This window comes from Vitis vinifera, chromosome 9 (genome assembly GCF_030704535.1).
Source record: "Vitis vinifera cultivar Pinot Noir 40024 chromosome 9, ASM3070453v1".
In the NCBI taxonomy this organism is placed as follows: Eukaryota; Viridiplantae; Streptophyta; class Magnoliopsida; order Vitales; family Vitaceae; genus Vitis; species Vitis vinifera.
In genome coordinates, this window is record NC_081813.1 from 445,576 (window position 1) to 473,428 (window position 27,853).

At 36.0% G+C, this 27,853-nt stretch overlaps 3 protein-coding genes across 6 annotated transcripts; 2 read left to right on the forward strand and 1 right to left on the reverse strand.

The window, feature by feature from the left end:
• Positions 1-1,171: 1,171 nt before the first annotated feature.
• On the forward strand, positions 1,172-13,117 carry LOC100249754 (phosphoinositide phosphatase SAC2). Of its 4 annotated transcripts, none has more exons than XM_010656079.3 (17): positions 1,172-1,446; positions 1,579-1,835; positions 4,798-5,002; positions 5,086-5,251; positions 5,896-6,118; positions 6,668-6,744; positions 7,190-7,377; positions 7,473-7,570; positions 7,726-7,859; positions 8,034-8,162; positions 9,377-9,827; positions 10,102-10,223; positions 10,366-10,479; positions 10,938-11,120; positions 11,623-11,799; positions 12,309-12,417; positions 12,633-13,117. In XM_010656079.3, the coding sequence occupies exons 2-17, from the start codon at positions 1,752-1,754 to the stop codon at positions 12,717-12,719; spliced, it is 2,547 nt and encodes an 848-aa protein (XP_010654381.1). In that variant the 5' UTR covers positions 1,172-1,446; positions 1,579-1,751; the 3' UTR covers positions 12,720-13,117. The 4 variants fall into 4 exon arrangements, with proteins under 4 accessions (XP_010654381.1, XP_010654383.1, XP_010654382.1 ...); XM_010656081.3 differs by having other exon boundaries at positions 1,172-1,422; XM_010656080.3 differs by having other exon boundaries at positions 1,181-1,467.
• Positions 13,118-14,555: 1,438 nt separating this feature from the next.
• LOC100254883 (40S ribosomal protein SA) lies at positions 14,556-17,316 on the reverse strand. Its single transcript, NM_001397748.1, has 5 exons — positions 17,103-17,316; positions 16,037-16,299; positions 15,613-15,810; positions 15,193-15,418; positions 14,556-14,974 (listed from the first exon to the last, which is right to left on the reverse strand). The coding sequence occupies exons 1-5, from the start codon at positions 17,233-17,235 to the stop codon at positions 14,856-14,858; spliced, it is 939 nt and encodes a 312-aa protein (NP_001384677.1). The 5' UTR covers positions 17,236-17,316; the 3' UTR covers positions 14,556-14,855.
• Positions 17,317-17,586: 270 nt separating this feature from the next.
• Positions 17,587-27,701, forward strand: LOC100249732 (protein SLOW WALKER 2). Its single transcript, XM_059739408.1, has 16 exons — positions 17,587-18,235; positions 18,849-18,924; positions 19,023-19,142; positions 19,524-19,599; positions 20,248-20,316; positions 20,455-20,535; positions 21,243-21,314; positions 22,064-22,156; positions 22,372-22,524; positions 23,452-23,535; positions 23,704-23,851; positions 24,832-24,917; positions 25,453-25,535; positions 25,624-26,019; positions 26,445-26,667; positions 26,783-27,701. Exons 1-16 carry the CDS (start codon positions 17,587-17,589, stop codon positions 27,464-27,466), a joined length of 3,093 nt encoding a protein of 1,030 aa, XP_059595391.1. The 3' UTR covers positions 27,467-27,701.
• The last annotated feature ends 152 nt before the right edge of the window (positions 27,702-27,853 follow it).

The following is a 27,853-nucleotide window of genomic DNA, read 5'->3' on the forward strand; positions in this document are numbered from 1 at the left end:
AATCAAATATTACCATTCACCTCATTATACTAAATAAACAACCAAAAAGTTTAAATTAAATTTAAAATAAAATTGCTACCTGATTGAAAAAATAGGAAAAAAAAAGACCATCCCATGATGACAATACGAAGAATCAAGAGCAAGAGATATAAAATAACAAGATCATTTGAAAGTTACAAAATAATAAAACCGTTTTTAGTACGATTAAAAGATGCTACTTTGTTAATCATAATATTTTCAAATTGCTCCTTGTAATTTAAGTTGAAAGTCAAAACTATAATTTTATGATAAATATGTCTTTTTATATTTTCAAATTTTAACTATGCATTTAAAATCATAAAGGAAAAAATGGAATGTTTAAATCTTATAGGTGGGATGCTTCAAATATCATCAAACAAAGTGGTTGTGTCCACCTTATTTTTATATAAAAAAAGAAAAAAAACCTTAATTTCGAATATTTCTATATTCCTTTTTAAAAAATAAAATAAATATAAATAGCTAAATTGGAAAAATTACAAAAATAAGATTAAAAATGGAAAGCAAACCAAGACCATCGAGGAAATTCACTAACGTAAGGTATATTAGTATATTCGCATAATCATAGTGAGATCATTTCATTATTTTTATTTCTTTCCAAAATTTTAATATCGGTTTCCCCTGTAATCAAAATCAGCCCCTCAACTCTATTAAAATTACAAAACAACCCCTCCTTCAAATACCGCAATAAGAAGCCTTCTTGACCGTTTAACCTTCGGTAAATACAAAATTTTAAAATACTTAATTATCCGTTATGAACCCATATATTTTAATATAATTTATCAAGACCAGCCACGTATGTGTATGAGAATTCAAAAATAACCCCACTTTCAAATGCCCCGTAACAAAATTTTACATTCGAATTAAATTCATTAATTTACGAAGAGGGTCTCATATATATAAAAATTAAAACTTAGAAAATAAATTTAACCTAAGTTTGAAAAACCTATTAATAAATCTTGGACCGTCAACAACGTTTGAAGATCAAACACAAATTTTAAAAAGCCGAAGTTAAAAACTACGGCTGATAAACATCTAATTATTTTTTGGCGAGTCAAGCGAGTCGAAGAGGGGTGACTCGTTCGAGTCAGCGAGAAAGTGGGAAATAGAATAAAAATGGAGACAAAAATGGGAGTTTTATTTTTTTGAAAATAAAATAAGAAGTAAACGAAGCCAAGAAAGAAAAATCGATTTTTGCCCTTTTGGGGTTTTTTGTGTGGATGCAGTCGCCGGAGCTGTGCCTTTCTGGCTTCGCATGATCTAAAGCCCTCCTCCTCCTCCTCCTCCTCCTCCTCCTCCTCCTCTTTTTATTTTCTCTCTGTAGCCTCATCAAAACGCGTCGTTTCGACCTTCTCCTTACTCAGCCTCCAACCGCCATATCCGCCGGTTCGATCTCCGCCACAATTTTCCGTATAGTCGCTTTCTTCCATTGTTATTCTCGAAGCCCCGTTATGATTTTCTGATTTCTGAGCTTTCGAGAGTTTGTTTGTGAATCTCATTACAACTTTATGTGTGTACATCTGTGTTGGTGTCTGCGTATAGATTAAGCTTCGGAGCTTCCATGCAGTGAAGGAGCTTCGAAGAATTTGCTGTATTTGGAGGGTCAACAAGTAATCTAGGTTTGGGAGGTGACAAGGCCTGCGATCTCTTCGTGTTGTATGTTCATCTGAGTATTCCCGGGCCCGAGGCTCGGGATCCAAACTGTGGCATCAGAAATGGAGCAGCGCACTTGGATCGAACCCGAACCCGGCCCCAACAGTGGCTATTTGCAGAAATTCAGGCTTTACGAGACTCGCGCGGTATACATATGTGTTTTTTGCTGGATCGGTATTGAATATGCTTGTTTGATCTCTGTGAATTTATTCATGATATTACTCGAGCTGTTATGCTTATTTGATTTTCGTTTTGTTTTTATTTTAATTGTTTTTGTCTTCAGTTTGTGTGTGGTTTTGTATTTTGCATTGTGCTTTCTATTCTTCTCTTCAATAAGCATTCATTATCCTTGGAAGTATTTGTTTTTGAGCGAAGTTCGTGATTCAGCTTTAAGGAGATGAATTGTTTGCATTGACTGCATTGGAGCTGTTACAGGTCGAGGTCGCCGTAACATATGCTCTGCACATATATCGAATGAATGGTGGGCTGTTCTTGCTTAGGTCTGTTTTTTTTTTTTTTTTTTCCTGAGCTTTTCTTAAGGGATTTTGGAGATTGGGGGGTTTGACTTTGTCCGAGTTTTTAGGTTTTGACTTTGGATTTTAGTGCTTTTCTATTGTCTATTATTGCTATTTTTTTTTCTTAAGATTGCATTCCTTCATGCAACGGTGGCTTAGGATATCTGCGATTATTGATGCTGATCCACTGATCAGCGTTTTTCTTGGAATTGCCAGTTCATTCAGCCTACTTTTGAGGGATGGCTGTGAAAAGTGATTTTATCTTAGATTTTTCTAATTCTTCACCTTTTTGTTCGTCAAATCACTTCCACGTGTCTCCTATGGGCATTGTAAGAAGTTCCTAGAACTTTTAAAAAGTATTAAGTTGTTTGTATTTACCTTCAATTAATAAACCTGACCCCCATTTTCTGGTTTAACTGATAACAATTCATGTATAATTTTACTTAAAAAATATCTCATTAGAAGATCTATCATGAATAACAGCCATTATGATTAGTTAGATTCTGAATGCCATTCAATATTTTCTAAACCAGTCCTCAAATTTTATTCAATTATTGGCATTTCGCATATGGTTTTTAAGTTCATTTCAATGCTGTTACTGCTTCAGAATTTTAAAAATACTCTTACTGGGTACTGTGGATTAATTCTTGACAAAGAATCATTCACAAAATCTGACATTTTTTTGTTTATCTCTTGAATAATTTCCAACCAAGGAGCAACAATAAAATGCAACTTGTGGTTATAATTTTGAATTTTTAAAATACTAACTTCCCAACTCTTGGAACCCTTCAAGTTGTTGCATGATCTTCCTACATGCATGCTTCTCAGCATTTGACTGATTTTAGGCCCATCATCTGTTAACTCACCATAGCCATCATGCATCAATACTCCTTCTTTTTGACCTTTCTTTTGTTCTTGTAGCATCTTCACTTCAGAATTTCTCCTCTTACCACTGCAGTGCTGGTCTTTGCTTCACATGGTTAAGTCATCCAGGAGTTTTTTGCTCATATCATTCATTGGTGCTCCCTCCAGCATCTCTCAAATGCATGCACTTAGTATTCTGGTTTTTCATGCCATTCATGATTCATGATTCAGCATTCCTTTGTTGGCTGAAAGTTAGGAAGTTCCTACCAAGTTAAATTTAGGCTAAATAAAAATTTTCCTGTCTATAGGGGAATTAAAAATCATGGCCTGAATGTATATTCTGCATGTATTGTTTCATTTAAGAACCTAGCTGGTCTCAAAGCCATTTTTTAACAGTTACCCCTGAGCTGTTAACCATGACTAAAGGTTGTACCAATCTGGGCTTGGACCATCATAGTACCACGATGTTTCTGCTTGTCCTGGCCCATTGCCCCTTTTGCATGGTGGGTCTCAATACAATTTTGATACTGGCATGGCCCAATTTTGAATGCTTCTTTCTTTGCTTTCTTTTTATCACCACGAGGGGATTGATGAAATTCTTGCAATCTAAAGTATCACTGATGTTGATAAGTGAACAATAGGGTGAAATATTCATCTTGAGTTGACAAAAAGAGAAAATAGTGATCTTGAGTTCAAGTGATAAATGTAAATACTGTTCTAAAGTATGATATCAAGCTTAGCAGGGTTGTTATATGATTAAGAGATATGAACATGATTTCAATGTTAGACACTCAAAATTCTTCTTTGGGGGGTCTGCGCTAAAATGACTTGAACAAGGTTTGAGAACTATTCCTCAACCCAGTTCAAATTTGGGAACATATGTTCTGGCCTTGTTTGGTAGGTGTGGTACAGTTGGCTACCTGTTTAATTTCATTAATTATATCTGTTCTTTTAAGTGCAAACGGATTTATACTAACAAGTACATATAAACCACACTAGAAAGAGAATTCTATATCTGGACTATGGTTGGTTAGAACTCCTTATCCTGATCCCTACATATACAGGGGATCATCTACACATTTTAAACCCCTTTCTGGCAGGAGCACTTATGTACTCTAGGTTTGTGCTTTTAGTGTATTTGAGCAACCCTATGTTTTTGTGAGTTCTTGACTTATGCCACCTTCTAGGGGCATGTGCTTGCAACTCTTGATTCTTCTTCTAAGGAATGAAAGCAATCATAAAAGTTTAGATGAGTAGGAATTTTTTGGTTTGGATCATTTGTTGACTCGTATTCTTTTTAATTTTAGAGAAATGGTTCCTGTTTTTCCAGCAGCAGCCAGCATTCTTCTTTAAGAAATATATGTTTTTTTTTCTTTCATTCTATGAAAGAAGTCCAAATTGTTATTTAAGCCATCATATTTTCTTTTATAAATATTCTAAACCTCTAGAGCTTTTTTTTTTTTTAAAAAAAAAAACTTCATTAGGTGTATATGTATGTAAATAGATATGTAGTTGCTATGATTATAACTATTTGCTTGATGGAAATATTGTTACTCCTTTCTTATTTCTTGATGGCTACTAATAAAGATAGAGTGCCCTTTTGGTGTCATATTTTTTGCACAGATCTATTTTGCATTAACCTATATTTATCTGAGTGTCAATTATTGGATTTCACCTTCTATTTCATAATTCCTTTGTGATATTTATATATCTTTTTTCTATGCAACAGAACTTCTATATAATAGGAAGAGACAAGAACAGAACCTGTTGGAGATTGTTAAAGATTGACAGACTAGAGCCCTCTGATTTGAACATACTTGAAGATTCCACAATATACTCTGAAATTGAAAGCTGTGACCTGCTAAAGCGAATACATGAAGGAAACAAGTCAACGGGTGGACTCAAATTTGTGACTACTTGTTATGGAATCGTTGGTATGCTATCTGCAACATTTTCCACCTAAACCAAATCTTATTTTGTTATCTTTGGGACTCATGGTGTTTTCTTCTGATTTTAGGGTTCATCAAATTTTTGGGACCTTACTACATGCTGCTTATAACAAAAAGAAGGAAGATCGGTGCAATATGTGGTCATACCATTTATGCTATTACAAAGAGCGAGATGATTCCAATTCCGAATTCTACTGTGCGGTCCAATATGGCTTATTCTAAAAATGAGAACAGGTCTTTTGTCCATTCTGCATGTAAATGTAAAATGTCATTGGTACTTCTATGGAGACCTAATAGTATAGCATTCAGAATAGCACATTGTCCCTATGTATTAGATGAGAATTGTGTTTTGGTAGGGTTGTTTTATCTTAATTTCAATTTAATATCTTTGGACAAATAATGTGATTTTGAGTGTCTTCCTTTAATTGTAGACAAGTTCTCACTCTGGAGGTAATCTCTGTATTATTGTTGTGAGTACACACTTATTTGCTTCAAACTGGTCCCACATTCCTTATAGTTTGTCTTATGTTGAAGGTGGACAAAAGAATGCATCTGTCAAATTTCTAAATTAAGGAAAATATTAAATGTCACTTGTATTACTACCTCTTCAGTTCATTTCATCTCATAGAGGCCATTGCCAGTTCATTTCCTTCAAATATACAGGGGCAAACTTCATTGCTGTTGTGATGTTAATATAACATATTGAATGAGGCAAGGTATATCAGGGTTTTTGGGGGGAAATCATTTCTTTTTTCTTTTCTTCTTTTTTTCTCTTGTGGAAATTTGTAATTTGATCTAATGCTTCATTGTTCTTGCATTTTCTTTTCATCAATTTATTGAATGTGTATTAACGTGTTTTGCCTTTTTTGATGACATAGATACAAGAAGCTCCTATGCACAGTGGATCTCACAAAGGACTTCTTTTTCAGCTACTCCTATCATGTCATGCGTAGTCTTCAAAGGAACTTACGTGAAAATGAAACAGGACAGTCCCTCTATGAAACAATGTTCGTTTGGAATGAGTTCCTAACTCATGGGATTCGAAATCACCTGAAAAATACACTCTGGACAGTTGCATTAGTATACGGTTTCTTTAAACAGGTATGAGGTGGTTTGGATGTACTTCTTGTTAGTGTTTAAAGTTATTTGAATTATATAAACTAAAGGTAGCTGAATAAAAGATGTATAATTCATAGTGGTTTTCTACTTTTCCTTGATCTTTATACCTTTGTAGTAGATCAGCTGTAAAGAGTCAGACTGCAATACTGGAACATCATATTGGAACAACTTTCCTTAATTTTTTCCTAGTTTTAATGTAGGATACACATTTTCAATAGGTGAATTTTATAATTAATATGGGTATATTTTCTGTTACTTTCTTCTATAGGAAATTACTCTCTTGGAAATTATCTTTTGGAATTATCAAAGTTATTAGCTTGTTAGATCTTATTGTAAAGTTGGTAGCAACTGAATTCTTTGATTAGTTGAATCGGCTGGTGTGGAAGATAATTCTGATTGTGTTCAGTAACTGTGCAGGCTTGCAGCCTTCTCATTTTCTGATATTGATGGAAACTTGTTGCACATAACTATGTTCTTACTGCAATGTTGAAGTTTGATGTGGTAATGATACGCTAATGCTTTGTATGCCAGGTCAAACTTTCGGTATCTGGCAGGGACTTCAAGTTGACACTTATTGCCAGACGATCACGTCATTATGCTGGCACAAGGTCTGAACACTTTTGAATGATAAACTTCCTTCTTCCTTATCTATCATAAAAAAAGAAAAAAAGAAAAAAAAGACAATAAACCTCCTTACTTGGGTTATATAAATGGTTGAAACTCTATTCCTTTAATGATGTGTCAGATACTTTATTCAAATCTTCACAACTGATTGCTGTTCATGCCCACCTACAATAACAAGGGATCAGGAGACATCACATGGAGGACTCAAAAGCAGTCTTGCTAATTTTAATTTGATTCATGACCCTAAGTTTCAATAGACATAGTCTCTTTCTAGATGTTCCAAGGGCCATAGTATTTGACATGAGAACTCTCATAGATGGTTCTCTGATTGATGAATTTTAAAAACACTGCATTTTTTTTCCTGTTCATTCTGTGGTTCTTAAAGCTATCATTGCTCACATTTTCTTTCCCCCCTCTTTTCTGCTATAGATATTTAAAAAGAGGTGTGAACGAGAAGGGCCGAGTGGCTAATGATGTTGAGACAGAACAGATTGTGTTTGAAGATGTTCCTGAAGGTTGCCCCGTGCAAATAAGCTCTGTTGTGCAGAACCGGGGTTCCATCCCCCTTTTCTGGTCCCAGGAAACCTCCAGATTGAATATTAAACCCGACATCATCTGTATGTTTTGGGCACACTAAATTTTTGTGATTAAATCGATGACATCTTACCTGTTTTCTCTTTCTTTGTTAGTTGACTCCTCTTTCTGTTTTCAGTATCAAAAAAGGACGTGAATTATCAAGCCACAAGGCTTCACTTTGAAAATCTTGTTAAAAGATATGGAAATCCAATAATTATCTTGAATTTGATTAAGGTAGGCATTTCTGCACCTTTTGAGGAGGCAATTCTTATTTTTGGCTCTAGCTCAATATTTTGATTTTCTTGTATGACAACTCTACCAATCCTCTGATGTAGTCTTCCTTCAATCTTCTTTTGCTTCTATTTGTTATAATGGTTGTTGATAAACAGACACGTGAGAAAAAGCCCCGAGAAACCATTCTTCGTGCAGAGTTTGCAAATGCTATTAAACTTATAAATAAAGATTTAGCTGAGGAGAATCACCTAAAGTTCCTTCACTGGGATCTAAATAAACACTCTAGAAAGTACGTTAACTTCTCCTTTTTATCTTTAATCCTTTTTTATATTATTTAATTACTGTTAACATGAATAGAACTGTTTTATTTTTTATTTTTTAACTTCTCCTTTTTATCTCTTATCCCTTTTTATGTCATTTAAGTACTGTTATCATGAATGTTCTTTTTTTTAATTTTCTTCAGCAAAGCTACCAATGTTTTGGTACTTCTAGGCAAAGTGGCTGCTTATGCATTGAACTTCACTGGAATCTTCTACTTTCAAGTGATACCGCCCTTAAGGCCTGGGCTATTGCTAAATGAACCTTTTTTTGAGTAAGTTAGAAAACTGCTTCGATCTTATGGCATTCTTGTCATGTCTTCTATTGCATATATCTCTCTATTTTTGACTTCTAAGCTTGATCTATGATGTTCCTCTCTTACTATTCAAAGTGTTTAAGGTTGAGAATGTTCTCAATGACACCCCCCCCAATCATCCCATCATGGTTAACCTTGTATAGCTCAACCTCTAATTGCTTTACAAAGATATTGAAATTAAGATTGCACATAGCCCCATTTTTATGGTCTCAAAAAAATAAAAATAAAAATAAAAATCTGAAAGGTTTCTTTTGTAATTCTTCTAAGCCTAAAAATTTGAATTTGGTCCAGTGAATTGTTGCTTTATGATGGAAAAGTGGTGCACTTTTGTCTTGAGATAAAAGTGTTCCCCTGGATTGGCTTAAATCTTGTTGAGTACGTCTTCTTCTAATTAATATTCCGCTAACTAATAATATTTATATCTAATAGTATCTGAGGAACCCTCATGGTCCTAAATCTTGTTGAGTAGGTCTCCTTCTCATGACTAGTGTAATATTACCTTATACCAATTTATTTTCGGGTTTTTCTGTTTATTGCTTGATCTGATCTTTTTAGCGAAATTTTTATCAGAGCATTCCATATATTATTAGATATGTTAACGTATTTGTATAAGGAAACATGTGAAAATATATTAGACCTGAAGAAAGTATACAAGGATAGCAAGCACATGCACACATGTATGGATATATATATGTGTATATATATACACACAGAGCCACAAGCATTAGACATGTAAATTCATCAAAAGTATAATTTGCATGTTAAGAACCACATAACCATATTCATTTTAGGAGCAAAATGATTTGTTCGAGTTTCTCAAAATAAAATGCCATCGTACTAGTTATTTTAGTATGACAATTTCTTATTGACATTTTGAATTAATTATTTTGGGTTCTCTTAATACACATGTCTACAGATTATATTGTTGAAAAACTTTTAATTAAAGTACAATGTATGGGATAATACTATTGGAAAATTGAAAATCTAGTTACTTAGAAATAATATTCTCTAATACTTAATAAAGGGCCCACTGGATTGTAATCTTGAGATTAGTAGGTTCTTTGGGACCAATAGCATGTTTAGAATCTTTTTCTGGGTCTTGTTGCAATTATTCAATTCCACTTTTTCTTGCACTAAGTATTAACATTGCTGCCAATGCAACTGTGATTCAGGAAAAATGTTTGTGGTGAGTGGTCTCTGAACTCCTCTTGCAATAAAATTGAGGATGCTGATAATTTGGAGAAGGACATCAGCAATTGTAGCAGTAACTCGAGTGGTGACTGTTCTGTAAAGAATCTTTCTTATAGAAATGAGGATGTTGATATCCTAGAATCTGAAGTTAGGAATGCTAGTAGTGGTGCAATTAGAAATTTCTCTTTTAAGCCCCCAATGTTCCAAAAGGGAGTCCTGAGGACCAATTGCATAGACTGTTTGGATCGCACAAATGTTGCCCAATATGCATATGGTTTGGTTGCTCTTGGACGTCAGCTGCATGCTTTAGGATTAATAGATGTCCCACAGATTGATCTTCACTCTACCTTGGCGGATGATTTGATGAAGCTTTATGAGACAATGGGTGACACACTTGCGCTACAATATGGTGGATCTGCAGCCCATAATAAGGTAATGCTGTTGCTTGGGAATATTTATTTTCTATTTTAGATGCTAACAACATGGAAAGTTCTATATTCCAATATAGTTGCAAGCCAGGATGATTATCACCTCTGAAGCTTCTATGAAAATATCAACTAGATTTGTTTCCACAATGCAGTGCTCTGACTGATTCCTCAAGCTATGTATGAAGTGGAATGAATATCAGTCTTTTACATGAGAGACTCACAGAATTCTTTAATTTATATTCCATATTTCATCATATTGCATTTGTGATGCTGAACAGATATTCTCTGAGAGAAGAGGTCAATGGAAAGCAGCAACCCAGTCCCAGGAGTTCTTTAGAACTCTACAACGGTACTACAGTAATGCCTACATGGATGCTGAGAAACAAGATGCCATTAATGTGTGAGTCAAATAAGCTTTGTTTTTAACTAATGCCCATAATTATTATTGTTTTAGCACAAAATCAAGAACAGAAATCCTTGTGCATAGGCATGGTAATGGGGCTCTTCTAATTAGCTCTACTGTTTACTCTATATTTGACCAGGTTCTTAGGATATTTCCAGCCACAATTGGGTAAACCAGCATTATGGGAACTAGACTCAGATCAGCATTACAATGTTGGTAGGCCTGGTTCTTATTTTGCTGATGAAAATCAAAGGTATGAAATATTTCTTCTTTGGATTGCTAACGTTCTATTATCTTCAAGTTTAAGAAATTTTGTTAGGGCTATATGTCATTGAATCAATAGAAAAAACTTACTACTAAGGAAAACTATGGAGGTCATATTTTCGTGGTATCTATTTCAAAATGTCTTGGGAGGTTCATTTTCACAGTACTGGAACTATCACTCCAAAAATGTGAGACTTCTCAAAGAGTTAATGAAATGTTTTAATCCTCATATGATGATTGGAAATCGACATTTCATATTACCATTTCACATGATACCATCAAGAAGGATAGTGCTGTTCAGTAATTGATCATGTGCTTATAAGGGTGGGAAATGATATTTTTTAACATGTCCAGTGCAATCAGTTATCAACCAAACCGACTTCTTATCTAATGAAAAAAATAAGGTATCTTCCGTAGAATATTCACAAGGACATTTCCTGTATGTAGGTTGGTTTTCAAAAGATCGCTTTCAGACGGCAATATTCTATGTGAAAGCAACTCACCTATGGTAACCTCAGATGTTAAAAAGAAAGAGCTGCCTTCGGCTGAAAAGGGGCAAGGAGGGTTCAAGGGTGTTTCAGAGTCCACACCTGAGATATCGACCTGTGAAACTGATCTTTCTTATTCCAGGTTGCTTGCTTCACATTTCTTAAATTTTTTTTAACTCATTGAGCACTCCTAGGTTATCTAACATTTTTAATTCTCTCTGTAATAGGAGCTTCCTATCTGCGCTGTGTACATTTTTAATATAATGCATGTATGCCTTTGGATAAGGGTGTATTATCTGGGACATCATGGATTTTATCAACTTGCATTCAACAATTGGCTAATTTAGAGTATATCCTTTGACTAAGGAGTGGTGCAGTTACACCTGAATATTTCAGTGGATCCCCCCCTCCTTAGTAGGCTCACATGTTTTTCTTTTGTTTTTATCTTTATTGTTATTGTTTTACTTTAATATATTAGTACGAGGAGGATCATCTTGCTGTGAACACTTTTTGCCATTCCTAAATTTGCTTAAATTTTTGTTTCCTAGCTAACAAAAGAAAAATGCATGAATAGAAGATGTAAATTTATTTCCAGGGCCTTAACTTGTGATCTTGGTAATTAAAACGTTGGCTGTCTTTTGTAGGTATACTCCCTCCATGTCACAGAGGATGCTTTTCACAGAAGCACATCTGGATCGATGTCTTGACAGTGATCACATCTGTTTCAATGAGCATGGCAATGCATGTAACTGCTCAAACTTTCTTGATGTAGACTGGCTTTCTTCATCTGGAAATTCATGTGAAGAAGAAACATATGAAAGGTAATTATCATCCTATCAAGGAATGCATGTTGGTAGTACCCGTTCAGAAGTCCGAAGAAGAGAAAACTATGGATGCTTTTCACTAAGGGAATAATTAACTTTGCCTTTTGGTAGTGCACCATACCATTGGTGTCAACAACTACTGCATCACATCCTTTCCCCCCTACCACCACTCATCACGCCACCCCCACAATCCACTCCTTTGCTGCCATTGCCGTTGCCATCCTTTCCTAAGCTGAATTGACATATCAGTGGCCTGCATTGCTATTGCTGCGCCGGTAGCAGTCATCAACACCATGCCTAAACAAGCTTTCTCTTTTTAAAGAAAAACTCTAAAATGTCCCTGCAGTTTTGCCATTGCCCGCTTATCTTCAGTCTCTGGCAAAAAGCAAACACATTCTTTTGCTTGCTTCTTAAAAAAATTACTCAACAAGCCTGACCAAATGATGCCTTAATTTTTTTTTTCCAAGCACTTGAATGATGATGAACTGTAATTGTAATGGCTGCAGGTCTAGTCTCATAAACTCTCCCATTCCTGGGCTGTCATCTGAGAGTGTTGTGAATGGGCTAAGCATCGACACCTCCACAACCGCAAGTGAGTCTGGCTCCAGCATTAAGGTTGGTATTCTTTCGTTTTATTCATCCTTGGGCGAAAATTGCATGTTTCCTGGATCAATCTTGTTTGAAAAATGTTGCACTCTTTAGTTTCATTTTAGACACTAATTCACATCTTATTTGTATGTTGTTCTGACAACCGGAAGAGCCGGGTGCAATCTTTTAACATTCAATTATAGACAGACCCCATTATTGATTTAAGAAACATCATTTTGCAGCTTGCAGCACAGAATTCTGATGCTGTTGCTGAATTTTCTGATACCTTCGTGCGCTGGGTAACTCATGGCGAGATGCTGTTCTATTGAAGTTTTACGTAAATTATTTTTGTTCGAAATCCATTATCTATTCCCATCATTATATGATTCGGCCCATCCAAAGGATGTGCATCCCATCCAGAGAATAAACAGCAAGAGAGAACCCACCAAAGCATAGTTCCGGCGTTTGCGTCAAAGACACATCCCCTCAAGAAAGGTATTGTGTAAGGTGACGTAAATTCACTGCATTTCTCGGCCACTAGGGCATGATACAAGAGTACCAGAGTAAATAGAAACAGCTAATTCTTTAAGGAGATCCTTCAAGTTCTTCAACCCAATTCTCCTTCCCCTCCCCCTTCCTAACTCCAGATTTTTCAATCTCTGTAAATATTTCATAAATATGTTCACTTGGTTGGAGGCGGCCCATTTATTCAACGGTTTTAGGTTCTCGTTTTCTTCTCATCTTTTATTATATTTATTTATTTATTTATTTCACCTCTTTTTTCCACTGGACAGAATTAGGTTTCATCAACCTATAATTTTAAACTGAATTTCTACCATCCTTGGGGACTGCAATTCTTAGATATTTTACAAAAGTGTGGATGCTCGTCTTTTATTTGCCAGTGCTAATGATGTCACGTAGGGTATATAAAAATAGGGGTTAATTTTCCCATCCATAACCCAACCTCCATTCTTAAGGTGCTCATGTTTTGCTAATATGAAGATGAAAAGGGAAAAAAAAAAAAAAAGAAGATGCTTATTAGAGGGCTGTCTTTAGTTGAAGGTGCATTGCGTTTTGCTCTACAAAAATTGGAACCATTTTTTAAATAGCAGTCGGACAATTGTTGTAAAAGTGCTCTTTCAACTAAAAGCCTTTGGGAGAAAATGAGTAAAATTTGAGAGGAAAAGTAAAATCAGAGGAAAAATAAATAATTCTTCAAAGTTAAAGAATTGTTTTCATTTCTTTTAAGAAATAAAAAATTAAATTAAATAATTTAAAATGTATAAGTAATAATAAATTTTAATTATATTTTAGGGTTTTTTTAATAATAAGTATTAATACAATTGTTTAGAGTGTATTAGACAGTGTTTTTACTTGGGAGTGTTTTCTCTAAAAGTAGTGTGAGAGAGAATCACCAAAGAAATTATGTTTTAGAAAAATACTTAAATATTTTCTAATATTTTAAGTAATTTTTTAGATTTTTATAATTATTGCTTAAGTTTTGACAAATATATATATATATATATATATATATATATATATATATATATATAAAATCCGGTCTTAAAATGTGTTTAATATTTTTTTATCACTTGAAAATATTTATTTTTTAAACATTAATAATGTTAAAAACACCTCCTTAAATCATTACCAATAACACTTAATCCTATTCCCATACCAAACACACTCATAATCCTATTCCCATGCATCGAAGGGAAGCAGTTTCTCCCTCAGCAAGAAACTTTTTGGGCATTTATTCATTATTGAACTTCTTATGACATTACAGAAACTTTTGGGTGTTCTGGATCAGATCTTTTTGCTAATAATAAAGAATGCATCTTCCTATCCCCCCACCCTTTATTTATTTTTAATATAAACTAAAAGAGACATCTTCCTTCCAAATCTGTATATAAAGTGCCACCAATTAGTAACAAAAATTGCCCTCAATTTCTAGAAGGTCACACAAACCCTGTTACATATGGGCAGCAAAACCCCACTACAACAAATAAAAAATTAACATAATAAGCATCAAAACCAAATTCACCAAAAATAACCTTAACGAAGCAGGCAGTAACACAATGCATATCATATATAACATGCAGGAAGAAGAGACGGAATTATTAGTCTCCAATGGATGATAAGAGGTAGGCATTCCAAGTCTGCTGTTTGGTCTTTCACCAGATTCACTTGTAAATTATTTCCCATGTGTAGAGAGCTGAAAACCTTTATATCTCAGTTCTTGAGATCCAGGATTAACAAAAAACGTCCTAAAAAGTAATTCAAACTTTAAATCCCTCACATAAGAGAAAGACAGCTGTGTTTCTTTCAAATATCCAAACATGAAATGTCAAAAATTCTCATAAAACTAGCCATCATCTACAACTAAAAACTCTGACAAAAAAGAAATCCCTTCTTAAATAGCAAATGACAAATGTTTAAAACTTGATTTTAGATTGGCTCATCCATCACTCCCAGCCGGCAGGAGGAGGAACACCTTCAACTACTGGGGGGGGGACTGCTACTGGTGGTGCAGCTGCAGCATCCCATCCATCTGTTGCAATTGGAACTGCACTTGGCATTGGAGCTGCACATTCAAAGAGAATGTTTCAGGGCAGTTAACAGAATAATAAGCTAACACAATAATAATTATAAAGCTTAAACAATTTTTGATAAATGAGTTGATATATTGGTCTTTCATATTCACATGGAGAACTTGGCCTTACACTGCTATGAATCACCTAAACAAATTATCATAGTATAGTAAGTAATAACATGCAAAAAAAAAATAATAATAAATCTAACCTGCATCCCCCCAATTGCTTCCTGGAACTGCAGGAATGGGAGCCACTGCAGGCACATCAGCGCCCCACTGGGGGGCATCAGTAATTGGGGCACCCCAATCACCGCCGCCGAGACCACCAAGTGCTGTGGCTTGGTAATCTGTTATTCCATAATCTGGGGCAGCAACCACTTCATCCCCTTCTTGTTCCTTCGGCTCCTCAGGCTCCCTGTAGAAAAACAGATCCACCTACATATCGAGGAAAGATCATGGTAAGTCAAAATCATCAAGTAATCATCCACCAGGGGGCAAGCTAAATCATCAAACTCAAAAATGTAAACCTCAGTACAGTGCAAAAACTTGTAAATTCGTCATGCGTCAATTCAGAAGCAAATAATACTGTATGAACTATAAAACCCAAAATGGTTTTCTGATATCTTTACCATCACATCCCACTTGTGTCCGGGAGCAATAGTGCGACGCATCTGCAGAACCATCCTTGCCAACAGCCAGAACAGACAGCCAATGCTGTGCTTTCCCTTGTTATTGGCTGGGATACCAATGTCAACATACCGCATTGGGGAATCAGTGTCACAGAAAGCAATAGTTGGAATGTTTCCTAGTGCAGCTTCCTTAATAGGCTGAAAACAGTTATTGTGATGATAAGTAAAAATCCTGGACTAAATAACTCATAACACAAACTCATACACTATACAAAGATAAATTAGATGAACCAAAATAAATCAGAATTAGACTATATATTAAACATTTCCCTGGTTGGCTAGAAAAAGTAGTCTACGCACCTTCCTTGAACCCTAAAACCCAAACTAAAAACAGAATTTATAAAGATGTGTGTTATTCACTTACCTGGTGATCAGTTCTTGGGTCTGTGAGGATGAGAAGACGGGGCTCACTGAAAGATGTCTGGAGCTGATTGGTGAATGTACCTGGTGTGTGCCTTCCAGCAATCGCATGAGCACCAGTGTATTGAGCAAACTTCAAAACTGCCCTCTGCCCATAGGGCCTAGCAGACTGAACAATGATGTCCTTAGGGTTCTCAATCGCAACAATCACCCTGGCTGCAAGCTGCAGCTTCTCCCATGTTTTTCCAAGGTTGATGATGTAAATCCCTGATCATTAGAAAGACAAAAGATCTTAAAATTTTGGCAAAATCATTTCATATCTACAAAACCGATCATCCATCAAATCATGTTATTTTCCGCAGATGGTTGAAGTTACAAATTTATAATATAATAAACCTAGTACAGGGATTTTCAACTGATTTAGTTGGTATTGCGAGGGAGACAACTAATACATTAACAAATAAAAATCAATCTAGATTGAATTTCAATACCATTTACACTTAACATTAATTGATTTGAAAGTAAACCACCAATTATTCAACATAACATCAGCAAGGGGCATCTTAAATCTCCGTTATTCTTCGAATTGATTGGTGAAAATATCAATAAACACAATTTTCGCATCTTAAAAACTTCATTATTAGTGAATTCGAAAAACTAGAAAACACCCACAAGCTCAATCCTACGATCGATACCAACCCTACCATTTATCTTTGTTCAGATTTGCACTAACTTCAGTAAAAACCAAACCGGAAAACACAATCCCAAAAATTCAATCAAGGAAAAAAAAACTTTCAACAAATGACATCATTATAAAAATAAAAAAAAACAAGTCTTTCAATGCTTCTACAACCATGGAACTTAGATCACCAATCCGTTCAACACCGAAAATGATAGCAGAAATAAAACAACCATTTCTCGAATGCTATTATTCGGATCTCAAATTTTCCAATAAACCGCAATAAGAAAGGAAAGAAAAATGCACATGCAGATCGACAAAGAGAAAAATCACCCAATCGAAGAGACGAAAGATTTCAACAGGAAATTGAAGAATGAGAGAGATAGAGTACCATCATTGCGGCGCTTGAAGACGTAACGTTCCATCTGGAAGTTACAGTTCTTGGTACCGAGGTGAACCTCGGCGGCGAGCATCATCTGTATGTCCTGTTCCTTCTGAGATAGAGCTCTAGTGGGAGTCGCCATGGCTTTCTGCTTCCTCTTTCTCTGAAAACCCTAGACTGCTCTTATCTCGCCAATTCGCTCTCGCGCTAGGGTTTCGGGAGTGGGCATTCGGGGGCTTTACAGCAATTTAAAGGCAGAGACCCAAAACCCTAGTGCCCTTAATTACTATTCTACCCCTCTTATATCCACAATTATCCATTTCTACGGGCCCAGTCCAAGAGTAAAGCCCAAATGTTTCAATCCATTGGGTTCTGTTTTTGGGCTTCAAAGTGCTTGGGTCCATGACCCGCAACCCATCGTCTCTAAGCCTAAAGCCTTAAACCCTAGTTGGAGTTGCAGAGACGCACCAGTCTCAACAATTCGATTGCGAAAATGGCGAATTCAAAGCCAAAAAAGTCCTCAAATCCAGAGTCCATGGAGCTTATCAGAAACGAAGTAGCATCCTACGCTTCTTCAATTGGCCTCTCTTCTTCTCTCCCAAGCTCCGGCTTCAACGACTCCGATTTCCGGAAGACCGGAACCCTCAAAGCTCCCAAAACTCCGAAACTCCTTAAAGATTCCTCTAAACCAGAGGATTTTCCCCAGAAAACCCAGAAAAGGAGAGAGCAAAATCAGAAGCCCAAACCCAAAGTTTTCGAGTCTGCGCTCGACCAAAATAAAGGCTTCGACCGCTTCAAGAACCTTCCAAAGCTTCCTTTGGTGAAAGCGAGTGTACTTGGAGTTTGGTATGTGGATGCGGCGGAGTTGGAAGCCAAAGTGTTTGGGAAGGAAGGGAAGAAGAAGCTTGAGGCAAAGAGTGTGGAGGAGTGGAAGGTTGTGGTGGCGAGGAAGAGAGAGGTGGCTGAGAGGCTGATGGCGCAGTATGTGCTGGACTACGAGTCTCCAAAGGGCCAGAGTGGGGATATTAAGATGTTAGTTACGACGGCGAAGGCAGGGACGGCTGCAGATAAAGTTTCAGCCTTCTCGGTGATGGTCGGAGAGAATCCAATTGCGAATTTGAGATCGCTTGATGCACTTTTGGGTAAATTTACAAACACTTTGCTTTTATAATGAATATTCAGTTCATATATTCGCTTTCTTATTGGTGATTGTAGTTTGTTTTTTAGGAGTTGAAGCGAAAGTGTGATTCTGTATATCGTTTGGTTGTACTTTATCATGGTTTCTATGAGTTCATTTTATTTTAGGTGGATAAGTTTTATTGGTATTCAAAATGGAGTGAGACCCATTTAAAGCAGAGGTGATATCTTGGATTGAATGAAAGTTGAGAACCTTTTAGAGCAACTTCCAACATTTGAAATTGTTGAACTTTCAGTTACTGGGCATAGGGTGTTCGAATACTATGGGATACACAATTTCCATTCATTACCTTTGAGTGTGGATTGATATTATGATAGAGCTAGTTTAGACTGTTTTTTCGAGATTGTATATTGGGGTTTGGTCTATTGTACATCCTAACATGCACTTCAAAAGCTTGTGTTGAGTGGAGCTTACTGGTTTGTGTCAGACTTTATTTGGCGTATCCAAACTGATATCAAGTTATCATTTCAAGATTAATCACTACTGATACTGTTATTAATGTTGGTACTGTGTTCTACTTTAAGTTGGTTGCTCATGGAACTGACTGTTTGATGCAGGAATGGTGGCATCAAAAGTGGGAAAGCGCCATGCCCTCACAGGCTTTGAAGCACTAAAGGAGCTGTTTGTTTCAAGGTTGACCCCTTCTCTCTCTCAAACATGTAGATCCACACACAATCACAATTTTTCTACTAGTTGGGGAAATTTCTAACCAGATGTGTGGTCTCTTACAGTCTATTACCTGATCGGAAGCTGAAGACCCTCCTACAGCAGCCACTAAATCATCTTCCTGCAACAAAAGATGGTTACTCCCTTCTACTTTTATGGTATTGGGAGGAATGCTTGAAGCAGAGGTTTGTATAACCTTTTTTTTGTTTTAGTCTATTACCTGGTTAAGGGTTTTGAATCAGATACCGTCCCTTTATATTAAGAGAGCATACAGCAATATGAAGACACAAAACTACCTTTCGTTTGTCTCTACTTTACTAATATATAAAATTTATTACTATATTTACATCAGATGGGACAAGTCCTTGATAATACTGTTTGAAAACCCATCTTGTCACTTCTAAAGAGTCACTTAATCACGGTCCATGCTGTACTAATTAAAGTAATTATTACGTTCTTTTCACTTATCGTAATTAATAGCTGCATGTAATTTTAGCTGAACTGACTTTCAGTCCCTTTCATAAAATGAACTTCATTTCTTATCTAAATACACTTGACTATCTCAGGTATGAACGTTTTGTTGTTGCCCTTGAGGAAGCATCAAGAGATATGTTACCGATACTCAAAGACAAGGCAACGAAGGTTGGTTTGTTCTCTTGTTCTTTGTACTTCACTGTACTGCTGCATTTATGTCCATGATCAGGCACTTGTGTTTATTTAATGGATATATTTTCTCATGCAGAAGTTTTATTCCTGTGAGAATAGTATTTTGGTGCAAGTGTATCACACTATGCTTACCTATTTTTAATGCTTATACAAACTACTCCATTCTGAATGGATTCATCCTGTTGGTCTCTGGTGGGTAAATTGGCCTGCTGCGTCTGTGTACTGAAACTTCTTTTGAATAACTTATATCAAGCAAGAGAGTTAAAGCAGTGATTTTTTATGATGCTAATTTCTCTAATATTATAAATATTGAGTTTTGATATCTGTTCTGCTAAATTTTATTGTGCCTTGTATTTGATCTGTGGATTCAAAATTGAATTCCTCAATCAATACCAGTATAAGTAGTCTGTTTCAGGTACTTCAATCTTTTATTTGCTAATTTGGTTAAATACAAGACCATAGAGTCTGGACTTAAGTATTTTAGCAGTGGGAATTGGTAAATGAACTGGTTGACTCCCCTTCTTTCTAATTGCTGTTGTTTGACCAAAATTGCTTGTCACATTTAGGATATGTCAATATGGTAACTTGTGGTTGAAGCTTTCTTACATTTCTGGTTGCTTTCAGACCATGTATGCCCTGCTGAGGGGTAAACCAGAGCAAGAGCGCAGATTGCTTTCTGCCCTGGTTAACAAAGTAAGTTCACATTGCATTTTGGCTTCATTTGATAATCTCAAATATTAAAATCTTCATATGCCGAAGCACTTTCTTTTAGAGTTGCTACAACCTATAAAACTTGTTTATCGTTTGTTTTTATTTTATGGTTATCTACAGTTGGGGGACCCTGGTGCTAAAGGTGCATCCTATGCCGATTTTCATTTATCAAATTTATTGACCGACCATCCAAACATGAAGGTACTATCGAGTTTAGGTGCTATTTGTTTTTTGTTTTATATGTATGTTTTTGGAGTGTCATTAGTGAAAGGTGACTAGTGTTGTTAATAATGGCTGCAGACCAATAATAAACTAAATGAAACTTCATTGGAGTGTGGTAGTATAACTGTGTAGGATGATGCATTTCATTCAGGAGTAGAGAGTTTTCATGTGCTTGTATTTTTCAAAACCAGTATGATGTGTGATACTGAACCTAGACAACTAAGTGAGTTTTTGTATTTAGTAGTGTATGTGGAACTACATTGTTTAATCTTTCCTTCTTTCTTCTTTTTCCTCTTTCTATAGTGAACCATTTAAAATTTATAGTAGTACATTGGTTTCTAATTATCTTTCAAGGACCTTCAGAATTTAGGGCCAATGATAGATGGATCGGAGTGAATCTTTGTGCTACTAGGTAATGCAAGTTGATGCTATTGTATTTGTTAAGGAGGTGTGCAGTTGTAAAAATTTAAAATGCACCACACGGGATTTGTTATTAGGTTTACATGGAAAAAAGAGATATTTACTGACCTTTTTCGAGTCTCTCTTAATCCTTCCATATAATTTCATAAGTCTTTTCTATGATGTAGCCTTGATGTATTCTGACATCTGATGTATGGATATCCTTTTTTTTTTTTTCCTTTAGTAATTTTCTATCCTATGCTTGTATTAAGAGTTCTTCTGTACAGGCTGTGGTGATTGACGAGGTGGATGCTTTTCTCTTTCGACCTCATTTGGGATTACGAGCAAAATATCATGGTGTATGTCCAAATCATTTCTACTGCTAACCTATGGAACTTTACTTGGCCCCAGAGTAACCAAAGCCTGTAGCATCATTATATGGCTTGTTACAGTGATGGTTTTGTTTATTAATTTATTTCAATTTGATCCACATGTGTATTCTTATGCTTTAGTATTTGTAATTTTGGATTTTTTAAAGCCTGTCAAGAAAAAAAAAAAGGATTTTCTTAAAGATTAACATAGTAAAGGCATCCTAGCACAGTGATTAAAGCATTTGGAGAGGTGGGTCATGCCTGAGTTTGTACCTCATTCCCCTTTTCCCTCCCCTCCCCCCAGGGTAAACTTATAGACAATTAGTATGGCATTCTCTGTGGTCCCTCATATGTGGAAAAAGCTGTATAAATGATCTTCTGTAGCAATGGTAACATAAGTTTTAATCCATTAGAGCAATTGAGGCTCCAGGTTTCATCCTTCATTTAAAGTTGTCCAGGAATGCACTTGAACATTTATAAAATAATGCATGTACTAGTGAAAACTATTTGAGATCTTCTAAGTGAACGTGATTTTAATCCCTATTGTTTTGTCATTATTTACTGATCTTGTCACAAAATGAATGGGTTATGCTTTTTGATGGATTGCCAAATTTCCATTTATTTCTAAACTACATTTCAGATTGTATGGAATGATGCATTTTCATTCAAATTTCCATGATTTAGATGCACTTGATATGACCTGAAAGCCTTATTCATATGATTGCATACAAATGCAGGTTAACTTCTTGAGCCAAATTCGTCTAAGTAATAGAGGAGATGGACCAAAGGTGGCCAAACGTTTGCTAGATGTATATTTTGCACTCTTTAAGGTATTGATAAAGTTCTATATCTATTTTGTATGATAAGTCTGAACTGACATATTTTCAGTCACACCAAGTCACTTCTCAAATAACTTCCACATATTTAGACACTAGTTCATCTGTAGTATTCTGTTGAATCCTACTCTGCCTATTTGAAATTCCACTGATGAGATGTTTTTTCCTCTTCTTTAAAAAATGTATAAATGTACATATTTCAATCTCAGGTACTGATTTCTGAGGCAGGTGGTGATCAAAAGATTGACAAAAGCAGCAAAGCAGGTGGAAAAACTTCCAGTTCTTTTAAGAATAATAAAGCCAAAGATGCAATGGAGTCTCATGTTGAAATGGATTCACGGCTGCTGTCAGTTCTCCTAACAGTAAGTATAAATATTTCTTGCTTCTGCTTGAAAAGTTTCTGTATGTAGGCCATTTTAGCTATGCTAAAAAATGATGTTGGCCTTTTTATAGTAACCGATAAAATAAACGTGCCTAGGTTTTAGGCTTCAAGATCTGTTTTTTCTTTTCTTTACTAGGCAAACAAAGGTTCAAACCGGCTATTTTCACCCAAAAAAAAAAAAAACCTCCAAAAAACATTAAATCTATAACCTTTTATCCACAATGAAGACTATCTATAAGGCCCAACGATGTAGAATTAGACGTCCCTAGACATGCCCTGGATTACTCCAGAAGGGATATAATGAGGGGTTTCCTCCAGTTTTTGATTTGATGTCTCTTCTCCATTAAAGGTTTGGTGGTTATGCTTCTTCCAAATGCACCAAAATAAGCAAAGGGGGGTGAACTTCCTCCAATTATCCAAACCACTCATCTTCCAACCCAAAAGATGCTCTCTAGTTGACTCCAGAAAGACCCACTGCAGTCTGAAAATATTCAGCAGTAAAGCCCAAAAATATTTAGACTTCTAGATCTTCTAGTCCACAAGTCAGAGAAATTATGCTAAACTCCGGCTATTTGCACACTGACTTGAGATTTTAGTTCTTGCTCTCAATCTTCTATTCCTTGGAAAAAAAAAAAACTTCTGATGCATAGATATCTATTGCAGTGTACAAGTGACCAGCTCTGGACTATAATAATTTATAAAGAATTTATAGAATGCTCTTTGCTATTGTTCCACTAGTCTTGAATCATGATGTAGTTCTCCATGTGGATCTGTATTAGCCACACATATTACATAATATTTGGGTTCCTGTAACTCATGATTCATTGAGTAGGAGTTTTATCTTTGAGTGAGTGCATCCTCATCGCCCCTTAAAACTTATACTTCCCTTTTCTTGCCATATCCTCAGGGAGTCAACAGAGCATTTCCTTATGTTTCAAGCATTGAGGCTGATGATATTATTGAAGTTCAAACACCAATGCTCTTTCAACTGGTAAGAAGCAAAGCTTGATGTGAATTTTTTTATATGATAGAAGTGTGAGTAACATTGTTTAGTGTTATTATGTCTTTTTGCTGTTAGATATCAAGCTTGTCATTTTTTTTATTTTTTTTATTTTTCATTGTGGCATGTCATTGTTGATATAGAACTTCAAACATGCAGGTTCATTCGAACAACTTCAATATAGGAGTTCAAGCATTAATGCTTCTTGACAAGATATCATCCAAAAATCAAATTGTTAGTGACCGGTTTTACCGTGCATTGTATTCAAAACTGCTACTTCCAGCTGCCATGAATTCTTCCAAGGCAAGTGAATTTGGTTATATTTGTTCAATATCTGTTGCATTGAAAATATGTGATCTGATGCTGTGGGATACTTAGGTAATGTGTGGGAGATGACATCTTGGGAGACCCAAGAATGAAATGTCATCATAGTGATTGCATACCAGCACAATGAGAGTCCATGTTAAAGATCACATGAAATATCAAAAAGCTGGTTTATCATAAAAATCATAAAACACCCTTTGTAATCTTTCAGCTTGAGTTAGCATCTTCATAAGTGAAGGTTCAATGCCTTTGTTTGATTTTGTAGATTGGGTAGGGCCTTGCTGAGAGTCAAGGTGGTTTTTTGTGTCCTCTCTTTTGAGGCCTTCTTTTAGGTGCTCCTTGTGTATGTCCTATGTATTCTGGTGTATATTTTCCTATCATTAATTTATACATACCTATCCTTACCTATCAAAAGAAAAAAAAAAAAAAATAGAAATGATAAAGCACCTTTGTGTGAGGGGGCATATAGCCATTTTTATGGTACTGAATGTTAACTAGGTTTAAGTAGTAGACAAGGATTAATCAATATCCAATTCAAGTTTCAGTAGCCCAAATCTTACTGTCTGATGGCAGGTGTATTCTGCCTTTTTCAGTGGGGGCTGGGTGGAGATGTGTTGTTGGGTGGCAGTTGTGTTAAAGTTTAGTCCCTTGTTTCTTCTTTTTCTTCTTAGGTCCTATAAGAAAATTTTTTCTGATTACTTTTTTCACTATTGGTTCTTCATGTTGCTCACAGCCAACTTTGCAGGAAAATGTAGGGCTATGAGATCACTCTTTTGGGTTTTGTGTCAAATTTATTGTGCATAGTTCTGTTCAATTTCCCTCTTTTCTAAGTTGCTAAGGATCCAACTGGTCCCCTTGCCAAATAGCATGGACAGAGTTGTTTTCTAGTTGGCAGTTGTTCTTTATATGAGCAGTTGTGCTTATGTTTCCCTTTTTTGTAATTTGTGTTATTTTTTCAGGCAGAAATGTTTATTGGACTACTTTTGAGGGCTATGAAAAATGATGTAAATTTAAAGCGTGTTGCGGCCTTTGCCAAGCGTATATTGCAGGTCAGTAACAAAATTCATTTTTCTGTACTTGTCCTTTCCTTGGGTGGGGTATCATCCGACAACTGTATAATATCTGTTGAATGCCTGTGGATTTTGTTAGGTCATCCCTTCAAGTATTTTCAGGGACAAATTTCCTAAACAACTGCCTGAATGTTGGTTGAATTTTCTTTAACACCACCCCCCCCACCCCCCCCCCCCCCCCACACTTTTTTTTTTTAAAAAAAATTTCGTTTTGCTTTCATGGACATGAAGTTAATTTACATTTTGAATTCTGGATTTTATTCTTATATATCTTGTTTGATTGCTTGGAAGATTGAGGAAAGACAAATTTTAGTAACAAAACAGGGTGTTAGTAATTTTCCTTGTGTGATGTTAACCTTTGCCTATGTTTGAAGTGTTTTGGAAGTGTGAATTGTATTGAAGAGGAGCATTATGAGGCAGTTTTGGTTCAAGAAAGTCTCTGTAGTAGTAGATGATTATGTTTCAATCCCCCTTTTCACACTTCATCAAGGATTGACTTGTTAAATATCAACAGATGGCACTTCAGCAGCCTCCGCAATATGCCTGTGGATGCTTATTTCTGCTTTCTGAAGTTCTTAGAGCTAGGCCACCCCTATGGTAAGGCTGACTTACTTTAAATATGCTCTAGTGTGGTTTAATTTATAAATCCATTGTTTCTGATAAATGATTTATTCTTACTATGCAGGAACGCAGTGCTTCAGAACGAGTCAGTTGATGACGAGCTTGAACATTTTGAAGACATTGTAGAAGAGACTGAGAATGAACCCAGCACTGTAAAAGAAACTGAGGATAAAGGGAACACTGTATTGGAGAAACGAGAAAGTACTAGGGAATTAATTAATAGTAGTGAAAACATGAAATCTGATGGTGACTCCTCAGAGGATGAAGATGACTCTCCAGCCTCTGATTTGGAATCTGATGTTTCTGATGAAGGAGAAGACTTGCTCATAGAAAATGATTTGGAAAATCTCCAAGAATCCAAAACATTTTCTGATCATAATGGGAACCAATCTCAAGTCTCTGTTACAAAGCCTCGTCTGCCTGGAGGCTATGATCCAAGGCACCGGGAACCTTCTTACTGGTAGATTTCCCTTCTTATCATTTCTTAGCTTCATATATCAGGAAAAGATTTTTTTTTTTTTTTTTTAAAGCATACTTTTTCTGAGATTGTTGTGCTGCATTTGGTTGTGTTGCTTGCACCAAATATGCCAGGGGGCTAGAGGCATTGTAACTTGCTTCGGACTTAAAATAAGCCAATAAAATTAGCAAATGGATTTATTACTACAGTAAATATATTATCATTATATACTAAACCATAGTTTCTTCTTTATTGAGAAGTTGAAACCATTGCATTGCAGGGCAGATTGAATTGGTTTTCTTTTTCATTTCTTTTTTTTTCCCCTTTATTTTGCTTAGCATCAACTTTACTTTCTTTCATCACCATGCTTAATTTATTTTCTAAGCGCGGGTGCTTTGGCTCTTTTTATCTGTTCTATGAACCAACAGCAATGCAGATCGTGTGAGCTGGTGGGAGCTGACGGTACTTGCATCACATGTGCATCCATCTGTTGCTACCATGGCTAGGACAATCCTTTCTGGAGCCAACATAGTCTACAATGGAAATCCATTAAATGACCTATCACTTAGTGCTTTTCTGGACAAGTTAATGGAGAAGAAACCAAAGGCAAGCACATGGCATGGTGGTTCTACAATTGAACCTGCCAAGAAGGTTAGTTTAGTTATCTAACTTCTTTTATATAGCTACTATTTTTCCCTAGGCTTCCTACTATCTTGCTGTCATAATATTTCTTTTAAGTTGCTTTTTTCTTTGTCCTTTTTTCCAGCTGGACATGAATCATCATCTGATTGGAGCGGAGATTCTCTCATTGGCTGAAATGGATGTACCCCCAGAAGATCTTGTTTTCCACAAGTTCTATGCAAATAAAGTGACCTCCTCAAAGAAGCCAAAGAAGAAAAAGAAGAAAGGGGCAGAGGATGAGGCAGCTGAAGAGTTTCTTGATGCCGATGGTAGTAATGGGAGTGATGATGAACAGGTTGAGGTGGATGGTGGCGACGAGAGTGATAATGAAGAGATTGAGAACATGTTGGACACAGCTGATCCTTCTCTGGAATCAAATAGTGATTATGATTATGATGATTTGGACCAAGTTGCGGGTGATGATGATGATGACTTAGTGGGGAATGTCAGTGACGCTGAGATGGACATCCCTCCAGACATGGCTGAGGGGGAAGATGATGAAGACTTGGTTGGTAATGACAACAATGGTGAAAATAGCGAAGATGATATTGATTTTGGGGATGCAAGTGATGATGGTAATCAACTCAACAGTAAGAAAAGAAAACAAAGGAAGTCTGGTGGGAAGACTGGAAAGTCCCCTTTTGCCAGCCTTGAAGATTATGAGCATCTGTTAAATGAAGAAACTCCTGCAGACAAGAAGCCCAAATCAAGAAAAAGATCTACAGAAAAGAAGTCCAAGTCGCGGAAGAAGAGAAAATCAACCAGTTGAGTTCCATTCCATAACTTTCCCAAGCCGCCATCCCACAGGATTGCAGTTGTTGCTGAAGTCTTCCAGATTCAAGTTTTCAATTTTGATTAATTACCACCCACATAACATGGGTCAAAAGTCAGTGGTCTAGGCCTCTCATAGTTCTTAAAATATCGCCTCTGAGTTATATTTGTTCCATTGCTACAATGTATGATAGCGTATCAGTTTTTATAATTTAGTTGATTAATCTTATCAATCTCCATGATTTAGGCACATTTCTCTGTTTCCTTCGTTTCGGTTTTTAGGGCAGTGTTGCCCAATTCCTATAGGGCTATTATTTGAATGCAGAGAATGGGTAACAATCCCTTCACTTTTAAGCCATTCTGATCCAAAAATTAAAGTGGACCT

Coding starts and splice junctions, on each gene's coding strand:
- LOC100249732 (XM_059739408.1), top strand. CDS start 17,587: ATGGCGAATTCAAAGCCAAAAAAGTCCTCAAATCCAGAGTCCATGGAG. Junction 21,315..22,063: donor TACGAGCAAAATATCATGGT/GTATGTCCAAAT, acceptor ATACAAATGCAG/GTTAACTTCTTGAGCCAAAT. Junction 22,525..23,451: donor TGCTGTCAGTTCTCCTAACA/GTAAGTATAAAT, acceptor CCATATCCTCAG/GGAGTCAACAGAGCATTTCC.
- LOC100254883 (NM_001397748.1), bottom strand. CDS start 17,235: ATGGCGACTCCCACTAGAGCTCTATCTCAGAAGGAACAGGACATACAG. Junction 15,811..16,036: donor ACCCAAGAACTGATCACCAG/GTAAGTGAATAA, acceptor AACTGTTTTCAG/CCTATTAAGGAAGCTGCACT. Junction 14,975..15,192: donor AAGCAATTGGGGGGATGCAG/GTTAGATTTATT, acceptor TTGAATGTGCAG/CTCCAATGCCAAGTGCAGTT.
- LOC100249754 (XM_010656079.3), top strand. CDS start 1,752: ATGGAGCAGCGCACTTGGATCGAACCCGAACCCGGCCCCAACAGTGGC. Junction 9,828..10,101: donor GATCTGCAGCCCATAATAAG/GTAATGCTGTTG, acceptor GATGCTGAACAG/ATATTCTCTGAGAGAAGAGG. Junction 11,800..12,308: donor GAAGAAGAAACATATGAAAG/GTAATTATCATC, acceptor TAATGGCTGCAG/GTCTAGTCTCATAAACTCTC.